General features: G+C 45.3%; 1 protein-coding gene across 2 annotated transcripts in view; it reads left to right on the forward strand.

The window, feature by feature from the left end:
• Positions 1-12877, forward strand: part of LOC8043166 (glutathione hydrolase-like YwrD proenzyme) — a 57727-nt gene that overhangs the window by 23344 nt on the left and 21506 nt on the right. For both annotated transcript variants that reach the window (XM_040211629.2, XM_040211631.2), the window contains exon 5: positions 3840-4002. In XM_040211629.2, coding sequence (XP_040067563.2) covers positions 3840-4002 — 163 coding nt within the window. The remainder of the gene's footprint in view (positions 1-3839; positions 4003-12877) is intronic.

A 12877-nucleotide genomic window follows, 5' to 3' on the forward strand; every position in this document is an offset into this window, starting at 1 on the left:
TTAGATTGTCGATGGTCAGAGGCTTGCCGGGCTTGGGGATGAAACACCACACCGTCGCGTGTTTGAAGGCCTTTGGAATGACCCCTGATGTCCAGATTTCGTTAAAGTAATTAGTGAGGCACCGCACTGAATTGTCGTCCAGGTTCTTTAGCATTCTGTTGTTGACTTTGTCTTCTCCAGGGGCAGAGGAAACCTTGAGTTTAGCTAGTGCCCGTCTTATTTCATGTTCCTTGATTGGAGCATCTAATAACGGGTTGCTGTTTCCTGAGTAGCTTACGTCATTTGCCCCTGCTTCCGGTGGAGCGTCTAGGTATCTGGCGTAAAGGTCGGCAATGAGGTCTTCCGTGTTTCCCGCATAGTCTCTCATTAACTTGATGAGAAGTTTTTGCGTTTCCGGCTTGGTGTTTTCCGGGGCCAGTATCTTGCCCTGTCTAACTCCAAACATTATTACCGATGATAGCGCCCTTAGTGACCACTCTCAGATGCATCAGCAGCGTTGTGACAGAGTGGCGTCTGTGAGAGATAAAGCGGGACAATTAAAGTCGACGGCAAACTGCTTCTGACTGCATAGTGCAATGCACAGCGTCCCCCCCCCCCCCCCCCCCCCCGAGAAAAAAATGAAATATTCCGAGTATTTTTATTTTACTTTTAAAGTGAAGCACGCGCCGCTGAATGATTAGTCACCGCCAAAATGCGGCTCTAGCGGGTCGGACTATATTTTGAAGTGTCATGACCAGACTTGTGCTCGTTAATTGAAAAATGTAATGGCTTGCAATTATAAATTACCGACCTAAAATCTAATGGATTACCTTTGCAAGTTGCTTTCGCTGAAAAGTATCAGGTTACTTTATTCGTTACGTTACAAATCACTTTCACGATACTTTTTTTCGTACACTTATCCAGAAAACAGTAGAAACAATTTTGATATTTTTCAAAAATGTTCTGCAACACTAATTTTCGTTTTTCACACGCCCGTATTAGGGTAGACCTTATAAAAATAAAACAATATATTTAAGAGAAACAGTGTAGGTGCACTGCGTGTACCTGTAAGCTGACAAAGCACCGAAAGCTGCAACCAGACCCGCCACCCCGCTAGCTTACGGCCTCCGGAAATCATCCCAGGGATCGTGGAGGCAAGGCTAGCGGTACCAATGTTCAGTAGCAGCGTCTACCTCCACTACGAGATTCGGAGCTCAAGAAACGATCTACAAAAGCTTCCTTGTGACTCAGGAGTTTCGCCTGTTAATCACCAAAAAAGAAAAACTCGGTTCTAACGTTACGATGTGTAGCCAATGCAGAATGCAGGTCTGCCTGCTTACCTGGATGTGTTTCCGTAGATTACAGTCTGCTGTTCTTGCTGATAATAATGTATGTCTTTTGGCAAGCAAAGTATGCCCTGAAACTCTAGGTTTCCGTTCTCCTTAATGCCATGAATTTTGAACATCTCATTAAGAGACGGCCATGGAGACGACGGACACTCCATGACCGAAAACTTGACCAGTCAGAGAAAAAGAGATGGTTACGGGTTATTACTCGTTCATGAGTTCTCACTTTCATACCAATATTTGTGGAGGCCAGGGGAGAAGAGCGCATAGAGAGCGAGAGAAGCGATTGCCATTGTCTCACAAAACCATAGAGGATCACACCACTTTTACGAGCTCGCTCTCTCTCAGCCCTCTTTATATGGCCTAACACCTCCCCCCCCCCCCCCCTTTGTGTTGACAGTTGACTGTAAAGTGAGGAGTGGACTCGACCATCATGCTCAGACAATTAGACCAAAAGAAGTACCGTCCGTACCCTCAAAGATGATGCTCTTAGCCTCTCGCCGCACGCTTTTGAGCCGTGCCTCAAGAGCGTGCTAGAATAAAGGAGTGCACATCAAAGACAAAGAGAGTTTGACTCCCTCGCGCGAGGCTACATCGTCTGTTGCGCGAGTTGTGAAACCGCGAATTGAAGGGGTACGGACCCGCGTTTGATGTCTGTCCACGTGGCGGGAGACGTCGAAGAAGTTGGAAAGGGTGAAACAGTTTAAACGACAAAAAGCAAATAATCACGAAGAGCTATCTCCTGCCCGGGAGAACAAGAAAAACACGACGGAAGGCGACAGAGAGACTGCTTGGCGCTGTCTTACTTCATCCTTGTCTTTCGTATATTTGTGCATGCTTTGCTCGTTTTTCTAGTAGTTCTAGTGACCGGTCATACAAAAAAGTGGGTTTTCCTTTTCAAGTCTTCTACCCCCTCCTGATGTTTTCTATTTTGTTGAACTTGCTCTCTTTATGCTGCTGAATGTTCTGCTAGTATTGCGCAGTTCCTGTATTATGCTCATATTTTTTGTTTAAGTAACGAGTAATTAAAGTAATTTGTTACCAATATTTTTTAACGAAATTACACTAAGAATTACTTCCGAAATAAAGTAAAGTGGTAATTAAAAAATTACTCTAAAACGTAACAAATTACAAGCAATCCGTTACTTTTAACGGATTACTTCTTAAGTCTAGTCAGGTTTAAGCGTTACCTTAAACTAAGGTTATGTGCTTTTCTTAGAAACTTTGAATGGTCAAATGGGTACCGCCGCCCGTTGTAAATAGCTTTCAACATTTAGCCCCACGTATTTGTGGGCTTTGTCGCCCACCATTTTGTCATATAAAATTTAGGAATATCGGTCTTAACTTTTGAATCTGATTACGATAGGTTCGACAACTTTGTCATTGGCTTCGAACTGAGAGAGCAACATTTTGACCGAAACTTAGCATACTTTATTTTTAAAAGTAAAAGCCCTAAATTAGTTTTTTTTTAATTTATTCATTTGTGTGTGTGTGTGTGGAAGGGGGGAGGGGTTGTGCACTACAATTAAACGGAATGCATTCATTTACTGATTATTTGGGTTCTAGGCCGCGTCGGTTCATGTAAATTGTGTGATCAACAAAGCTTTGGGTAGACTTAGCGCTGAGAAAGGGGACTAATTTGACGCCATTCAGCAGTCACCGACTGCTCAAACAACAGAGGGCGGGACGATACCCGAGCACATTATTACCGCTGCGCAGAGAATCAGATTGCGTCATCAGACCATAACAACGCCAAAGGGCCAATCACGAGGCGAGAACATTATAAGCAACGCCTTGGGTCTCTCCGGCGGGCACTGACTATGCGGAGCGCAAGTTCGTCAACTCCTTGCACGCGGGGTGCGATGATGTCATCAGAATGTCGAGCTCTTATTGGCTGATTGAAAAAAAAATAACGGGTAGACCTCAAGGCACCTGGCATTGAGGTCTACCCACTATCTTTTCAATCAAAGCCAGTCAGCGCTGGGACTCGTTCTGACGTCACCGCAACTCCTTACGCAAGAAGCAGACGACTTGCTCTCCGTATAGTGCGCTTCATACTTGGTATCACAAGCAGTTTGTTATTTGTAATCTTTGTGTGCCAGCATTTACAGTCTTTCACTAGTCCGATCGCAGCCGTTGCTTCGATCCGCCGGTACAAATCAAGCTGCCGCAAAAGGTGCATCGTCACGACTCTGGCTGCATCACGCGCAGAAAACAAAATAGCCGTAGGATGGCGCCACACGTAGCGTGCATGATTTGCTTAGAGTCGGTGATAGCGAACGCACAAAGGCTATGAGCATCGTGACGAGGCAATTTTGGAATAGCTTGATCGACTCCATCAAATTCTCGTCGGCTGCGGTAAATTTGAACGAAATATACGAGCAGTTGTTTGTCATTTGTAGTTTGTACAGAGCGAGCATTGGAATCGCACCTACGAAATCTAGATAGAGATATAATATGAGGAGCTTAATAGGTAGTACCAACGCTCGCTCTGCGTCGCCTTTCATTTTGCAGGGCTATACACAAAGTGGTGGCTGCAGATATCCAGGTCCCTCCTCAGTCCCACACCACCTTCCTCACCACGGTGGACGAGCACGGTAACGCGTGCTCTTTTATCAACAGCAACTTCCATAGGTTTGGCTGCACCATTGTCCAAGAATACGGCTTCGCTGTGCACGTGAGTCAACATATTCTTATTTTTTTGGGGGGTATTTAAAGCAAAGAGCGGCCACCTTAATGACTGTGTGGTCTTCGGTGTTCTCTCCTCCGAGTGGGTTATGGCAGATATTAGTTCACACATGCATCAGAAGGCTGCGATGACGCTTTTGGAGTTTTCAATCAGGACGCAACAAATGACGTGTATAACTAATAAAACCTCTACGCTTCTCAAAAAATAAAGCACAAAAATTTAGCGCCGCACGCGTCTCTTTTCACTGATGACATGAACCACGCAAACATCACGGCTTTCCTTATCGCCTACTTGCTATCGTCTCCGCCCCCCTTTCTTGTCTTCAGGGGGTTGGGAACTGACAAGAACAGCGGAGGTCTTGACAATAGCTATGCAGAGCGTGGAAGTGGTTGTCCAGACCTCACATGATGAGCACACACCACGCCTCTGTCCAAGGACGGAGGTAAAATATTAACTTTCCTTCCGGTAAAAAAACAACAATGTTTTGTGTCGGATTGGGAACGGAGGAAAACTTCCACTTTCGATGCAGGAAATGATGTGCACGCCATCTGATGTGTCCTGTTTGGACCGCTGCATTTAGGCAGCGCTAGACTATAGCGCTACTGTCCTCCCAGGCTCAGGGCTAAGTTAGCTCTGGGTTGTGCCTGTGAACGGCAAAGTGCCGGCACTAATACAGTGGAGCGCTGATGAAGTGGCAAATGTTGTACAAAGTATGCGGTGCGTCTATAGCGCTAACATATCAAGCTCTGCCATATGTTTGAACAGGCCTTAATGGCGACCGGGACGCGTTCCCAACTGATGTGCATGCTGTCCTGGTTTTTGTTCCGTAGAGTTACGCCTGATGACATCACTGAAGTATCATGCTCTTGCCTCACGCGATCATGGCTGTGGCACGGTGGCGACGGTCAATACTGCTGACGCTTGTTTTGTCGCAGGTCGCTCTTTGTTACAGAGGACAAAGGCTTCTGCAACCACGAGTTCAGACGGCGCAGCGACAGCGACAGTTACGTTCGGTCGTACTTTTTGCTAAAATTTCTACGACCAACTTCCATGGCAGTGACTCCGAAATGCATGGCAGACCAGATTTGATTACTTACGACATTGCCGATTTAAGATATGTTTCATACATAAGCAGTTTATCACGTTAAACACTTCCGTCGAGATGCACTCCAGGAATTGTAGTTTTCCCTGAACATGGACGAACGGCCAGCGATCCAGAGTAGTGCTAATTCAAAGTTAACGTCTTTTTGCATGTGATTTGAGACGTAATGTTGTTCTAATGTAATGCTATAAAAAGCTATTTCTGTTCAAGATTTGTAACTTTTCTATTTGGTATTTCTCTACATCTGCTTCACCTTCCCACACCCGTCTGTATTCGGAGTTCTAGTGGGCGATATCTTGAGAGTATTGAAATTCTCAATCGAAGGGCTGTTCCCTCAATCGCGCAGTCATGAGTTTCAAAGACAACAAGTTTGAGATCAGCTAGGGATCTACCAGGAGTATTTCTTAATGATAAAATTTTATAAGCAGCCGGATACTCTTGAATATTTTGTGGCATAAAGAAGCACATTTTGGTTGCCGATCGTTTTTGTTTTGATGCATTATTCTTTGTTTGAGGGATTCGTATTAAGTTTGTTGTTCTGTTTTTCACCGGCCTCCTAACGGCACTGATCGCGATTTATCAACTGCCACTCTGAACTGTACAGCTTGTTGCTCTTCGGAGGCGACATAATACGACATTTTAACTACACATTCTAAATAACCAGTTTACTTAGTTTACTAATGCATAGAACCTCTTCATGATGTCAATGTAGACGCAGTCAGAAAACGACACTTCGGAACTGTAACGAATATTGGGAAAAAGACAGATGATTCATATACTAATCAACTTCTAACATCTTCATATCTGATGCACCTCAGACAGCATTTTGTTTCCCCGTGCGTGCGGGCGCACTAAGGTTTGCGACAAAGAAGAGTCTTCTGAGCGGATGCGCGAGCCAGATCGAACTCTCGATGGTCTTAGCCATCTGCCGATGTCCCGTCATTGTAAACGAAGTTTACCTTGTCAAATATAGTTGTAGATAGACTAAATAGCTTCAGTAACTTCTCGAGTAATGTCAAGTAATTGCGACGAGTTCTGAACCAGCCTCTGAAGTTAATGGGTACAACTCCGAGTCTGCCGCGATGACGTACCAACTTCCACAGTTCGACGACACGAAAGATATGTGGACTTCGTATACAGTCATATCTCGTTAATATGGACCCCGTTAATATAGATACCCCGCTGTATAAACACCACCTTCGGAGACAAACTGGAAAAATACATGCATTTTTGTTTCCTTATTGTGGTTCTCCTTAGGGCCACTGCCTTTGGGAGTTCCACGTTCGCAGCGAGACGCTCTACCGCGAAGCGGGTTCGTACTCGCGTGGCATGCTGCTCTTTGAGCGCAAACAGACACCATGCAGTCACGTTGGTAACGGTGATAAACTGTTTATTTACAATGAAACAAATAACAACAAAACAGCGGCTATAAGTTGGTGAACGACGTCGGTGTGGAGATCGCCCACGGCCGAACGGTCGTTCACAAAGATACAAAGTACGGGGTAAACGCTCACCGGTGCGCCGGAAGGGTCCCCGTGTCGCCGCCGCCGAATCCCAGGAAGAAGAGAGCAGCGATACTGCTGTCCGCTCGTTTTAAGATAACGGCGGGGGCGAAGTGGCCAATCAAGGAGCGACACATCGATCTCCTTTGTGCAGGGGTTCGTTACGGAAATCGTCCCAAGGGGGAGAGGAGGAAGCCACGCACAGTGGTAAGCAGCGCCACCTCTCGCTACGTCGGCGCGGCCGCCACGGCGCGCCAAAACGCTGACGCGACAGAATGTTGAGGGATCACAATCCCCACATTATTATGGACAACTCACGCTGTGGACGATTTTTTACGGGGAAAGAGGTGTCAATATTAACGAGACATCACTGTGTTATTCGCATTGAGTCCTACTTCCAGGGAAACGGCACCATGAATGATGTAAAGAAGGTAGGGCTTATCGTTTCGGCACTGGGCTTCAGAGCAATCGACACCTTGAGTGGGCGTTGCGCACCAAGGAATCTAAAATAGTTAACCTACGTTCAAGCGAATAAAATTTTCGACGAATTTTACGCACCGAGATCGAATGAGATAGCTTAAAGCTTCAAATTTTCACGAGGGTTCAGAATAAGGATGGGTCAACTAATCAGTTCATCGTGGAATTTCGGCAGCTGACCGATAAATGTAAGTGCGGCAACATCTTAGACGGCATGCTACAAGATTAGCTAGTGTGGAGAATTCGAAATGTCGACGTTCATAAGGCTCTGCTTGTTAGGACCAAGTTGATATTGCAGGACACGGAGAACATCGTGCGGGTGGTGGAAGCCGCGACACAAGGTGTCAAGCTCATGAAGCGTTCAGATGTGAAGTCACAGCCGGAATTGCACAAGCTGGCGGGTAAGCAATGACCGGGACCGCTAAAGCAGTACAGCAAGAAAGAACGTACATAATTGCTGGCGTGCGAATGGTGCGGCAGCAAGGTACACTCCAAGATGACCTGCACAGTAAAAATTTCAAGTGACTGCTGTGTGGAAAGAAGGGACACAGCGCAGAAATGCGTCGCTCCAAGGGCAAGCGACAACAGGGGACGTTTGCACTCACCGAGGACTCCACTGACGACGGTGACTGATCGTTTCTGTCGTATCTGCTTTCCCTAAAACCGAATCCGATTGAGAACAATATAGCCAGTCCAGTTCGGCACAAGTTCTGTTGGGGCAGGGTTGGCATCAGCATCGAGATTGACGCTGGATTATTAGTGTGTGTGATATCCTGGGATGTCTACAACGAGCACACAGACAAATGGCCAAGACTCGAAAGCCCAACCCTGCAGTTCTCTTGCTATTTGGGGCCTCTGCTGATTGCTGATAAGCTTACGGTTCCTGTTTCTCTTGACGACAAGTCTGTCACAGGGTAGGTGGGAGCACTTTGCCGGCCAGGACCGTTTTTGTGTTGCGGAGACCTGATCCCAGCGCCAAAGAAATTGGGGACTCCTGTTCTCATTGTGTCCAACTCGAAAAGTCAAGGCAAAGCAGATCTCGTCTGCCGTTTGGGGTGTCTTCTGCGCCAGATCTATTTCATCGCACCATGGAGATATTTCTGAAGGGTATCCCAGGCGTGCAAGCAATTTGGGATGACGTCGCGGTGGCAAAAGAGAAGGAAGATGGCGGAAGGGGACTAAAGCCGGTTCTGCAGCGCTTCCGAGAAAAGGGCGTCAAGTTAAGAAAAGACAAGGGCACGTTCCGGATGCCGGAAGTTTGCTACCTGGGACACAAGGTCAGCAGCGACGGTCTGCAGCCTCTTGAGAAGAACCTAGATGCTATGTTGAATGCTCCAAGCCCCAAGAACGTAAGCGAACTGCGTTCGTGCATCGGTCTTCTCACATACTAAAGTAAGCTTCTTCCGAACATGGCTACCTTGCTCGCTTCTCTCTACGACCTTCTAGCCAATGATCGCTATTGAACCTGATGTCCGGAGCAGCAAAAGGCGTTCGGAAAGTCCAGGCAAGCACTGTAACAAGCAAGGATGCTCACTCACTTCAACCCGACTAATCCATTGCGCCTGGAGTGCGACGCATCGCCGTAAGGAGCAGGAGTGGTGCTCTAGCATTGCGTTAGGAACTTCGACAATACAATTGGATTCCGATGCCGAAGTATGTCGAAGGCCAAGAGAAACTACTCTCAACTCGAACGTCAAACACTGACGTTGGTGTTCGGAGTGTCTAGGTTTCGTAACTGTCTGCTTGGTTGATTCTTTATTTTAGTAGTAGAACACAAACCTCTGGTTGGACTGTTTTGTGAGGACCGCCCGAAACCAGTCATGGCCGCGGATTGGATCCTGCGCTGGTCTTTGCTGCTGTGAGCTTTTAACTACAATATCGAGTACAAGCCTAAGCCAGATAACCAGAACACCGATGCACTCAGCCGACCTCCACTAAAGATGAGCTACCTGAATATGTTTATTCGCTCCATCAGCTCGACAACACTAATCTTTCGTCCAAGTGCTCCGCCAACTGATTTCGAAGGATGAAGTCCTCAGTACTGTTAAGTGCTACATACACCAAAGTTGGCCACGAAAGTGGAAAGTGTCTGATTCAAGCGTGCAAGCGTATTTTACTAGGAGGCTAGAGATGAACATTGTCCAAAGCCTTCTTTACTCGGGCCACCGAGTTGTCGTTTTTGAGTCTGCACGAGAAGTACCAGGGTGCCTCATCAATGAAGACTGTCGCACGTAAAATCGTGCGGTGGCATGAACTTGACGGTGAGATCGAACGTTTGGCGAACAGTTTCCACTCCTGTGTACAAGCAAGGTCTCTGCCGCCGCCGAAGACTCCTGTTAATTGGCGTTCCACTCAGGAGAACTGGTTGCGTGTTCACCTCAATTTTGCTGGACCAGTAAACGGTGCACTGATCTTGGTCGCAGTGGATTCGCATTCGAAGTGGATAGAGGCAATCGCTATGCAACACGCCACTACCAAGTCCACAATCCCGGCACTATACGAGATTTTCAGCCGATTTGGCATATTAAGAACCATCATGAGTGACAGTGGCACTTAGGTTACATCCGAATCATTTGCCACGTTCTTTCCAAACGACACCGTGAAGTACCTGTGTACTCGCGGGGAGAGCCGTACGCACCATCAAGGAGGGTCTTAAGAAACGTGAGACTGGTAGTTTATCGGCGCACCTAGCAAAGGTGCTAATCAACTACCATAGGACGCCCCTGGACGACGCGATATCTCCGTTCCAGCGGCTTCTAGGCTACCAAATCCGTTCTCGCCGTGATGCCTGCCTCCCGCCTCCGGTCTCTTTTCTTCCTTGTTCGGAGGAAGATACTGCAAGCAAGATTTGGTCTGGCAACTCTGTCTGGGTAGTACCTTCGGTGAAGGGGAAAAGTGGCTTCCGGGAACAGTTAAATAACCAACGGGACGAACCAAGTTCGTCTAGGAGAGAGCACGGCACCTGGACCTCAGGTCCGCAAATCTCCTGAGCCACCCGGTCAAAATACAGTTCCACTAGCGCAGCCTGACGTAGCGGGGGACAACACCGTCCAAACTCTTCGGCCGGTCGACAAGAGTCAAAATACCTCTTGACCGATACTCGCCTTAAAGGTAAGGAATGCTGCATCTTAGACAGCATCCTGCCTCCGTGTGCGTGGGGGCGCACTGTTGACGACAAAGAAGAATCTCGTGAGCGGACGCGCGAGCCAGGCCGAACTCAATGGTCTCAGCGATCTGCTGATATCTTGCCGGTACAATAAGCTTACCACGTTGTAAATAGTTGTACATAGAATAAAAAGCTTCAGCTACTTCCGGAGTAATGTTTAGCAAAATCCATATTAACAAAAAAGCAAGGTGGAAAATATGTTTATTTTGTTATCGTACGATAAAAATGTAATTATGCTTTGGGAAAGAAGATCGATTTCTTCAAAAGCGAATACAGGCCGTGTCTAATCAAGTTCAGCGTTATGCGAGATCGGTGCTTTCACGATAATTGCGAGAGGTACGATCTGTCCCAGTAGTCACGGGGGCAAATTCTCTACGCTTCCGGAAGTCGACCGGGAAACTTAATGGATTGTATCGTTTCTAAAACTACACTTACGGGAGAACGAGCGCCCAATTTGTTTTTTCTTTCGACGTTTACGTGAGAATATGCCGCGTCAAACTGTGACGTAAGAACAAAGTTAAGCTACTAGAGCAGGAGCTTGCACGCGTAATGCCGCCGACTTGAAAGTCGTGGTGGCCGTGAGTTTGATAGATTCCCAACATAAACTACTTCCACGCTTCTGCATGAGTTTAGCTCGATAACCTTTATACTCGCCAGACCTTTGCTAGCAAGAGCGTTTATGCTGCTGCGCCGAAAACCACAGTTCAGTATATGAAAGTTGGGGCAGTCAGTTCGACGTCAGGTTGCTGTACCTCGAACTGAAGTTTTGGGGTGTCGCATATGTGACAAGGGGTGTAAGAATATACCCTTTTTTTCTGATAGTGCATTTTGAATCAACACTCCTGTTACAATATCATAAAGCTCCACACCGGAGGGGGGGGGGGGGGGTAAAGAAAGTGCCACATCCATAGAGATTTGCATCAAAAATGTAATTACAGATAACGCTGTATCTGGCGCTATGACGGAACACCTGAGTGACCATATTCCCATTGTTTGTCTTTGCCCATTCTTTTCTCAGAAAAGCGCCAAAGCAACTGAAACACTTTTCTACAAAAATGTAAACGAGAAAAAGCTGAATATTTTAATCGCCTTCTTATAGGAACTAAGTGGGAAGAGATGTATGCACAATAATCTGCGGATTCTGCTTTTCGTTCAATTATCTGTAAATTTAAAGTATGACATAATATAGCTTTCACTTTGAAAACGAAGCTATATTATGTCATACTTTAAATTTACAATGATTTAGAAAATCATATAAAAAGCAGGAAGATAAAAAAAAAACCGTGGGTCACCGCGGCGTTAGTAAATCAAATAAACAAAAATAATAACTCGTATTATGCTTTCCTGCGTTCGCGCGCCACCCAGTCTTTTCAACAAGTTCAAAAAGTAAGGAATCCAATAAACTTCGATTTAAAGAAAGCTATAGCCGCCATTAGTACCAAAACAATTTTATATAGATCCAATAATGAAGTGACATAATTGTTTATCAAAGCGACTGATGTACCGGGTGCTGAAATGACAAACGCAATGTGCCTACATTTTATAAACATAGGCAAATCTATGGTATCAGAAGACAATACACACTACGATGCAATGACAACACCGAAAAGTATTGATTCTATAACGTTGTTTCCCGTAAGAGCCCATGAAGTACGAGCACTCATTGATGAAATAAAAAAAAGACGTTTCGGCGGGGGATGACGAGCTCAAAGCCCTCCCGATTAAGGTGGCAGACGTAATTATTAGCCCCATACCATCACATATAGAAAATAACATTATAGAAAGCGGTATCTTCTCAAACAAATTGACGTTGGCTAAAGTTACTTCAATTCGTATCGGTGATTGTCAAGGAAATCTTGAAAATTATAGGGCGATTTAAGTCCTAACAGAATTTTCTAACATATTTGAGGATTTAAAAAAAAAATACGCTTAGAAGTCTTTTTTTCAAGGCACACGTAATATCATCTGCGCAATATAGGTTTAAAAAAGAAAAAAAAAACGAATGCCCAGAGCAAGCCCCACTGAACATTAAGGAGAAAGTAATCACAAATATTAAAAATGAGTTTACGTCACTTGGCCTATTTTATAGACCTGTGAAAAGCTTTCGAGAGTGTTCAGCAAAATAATTTATTAAAAAAATTAGAACAATAAGATATTTTCTGTGTATCGCTTGCGTTATTAAAAAGCTATTTAACCCATCGCCTGCAATACGTAAATAAATAAATAAAAGAAATTCATAAAATAAGCTAGAAACACGTTATGGACTCGCACATGGTTCTGAACTCGGCCCATTACATCTACTCGTTTATAAATAATGATATGGTGAGGATACCCGGTTCTCTAGAGCTAATAATGTATGCAGATTACACTAATGTTTTTATCTTGTAAAGCTTTAAAGATGGCTGTGTTTTAAGAAACTTCAATTAAACACTAGGAGAACAAAGTTTGCAATTTTGAAGCCGGCAACAAAGCTTTGAACAAAGACTCAGATTACATTTGAAGGTGAATAAAAAGTATAGGTGTCCGAGAAAACATTTTTAGGCGGGTGGTTTAAACAAGAGCTGAAGTGGAGCACACATGTAGATAAATTAACATCCAAGTTTTCCCGAGTTGTAG

Source organism: Ixodes scapularis, unplaced genomic scaffold (genome assembly GCF_016920785.2).
Source record: "Ixodes scapularis isolate PalLabHiFi unplaced genomic scaffold, ASM1692078v2 PGA_scaffold3__209_contigs__length_174095766, whole genome shotgun sequence".
NCBI lineage: Eukaryota > Metazoa > Arthropoda > Arachnida > Ixodida > Ixodidae > Ixodes > Ixodes scapularis.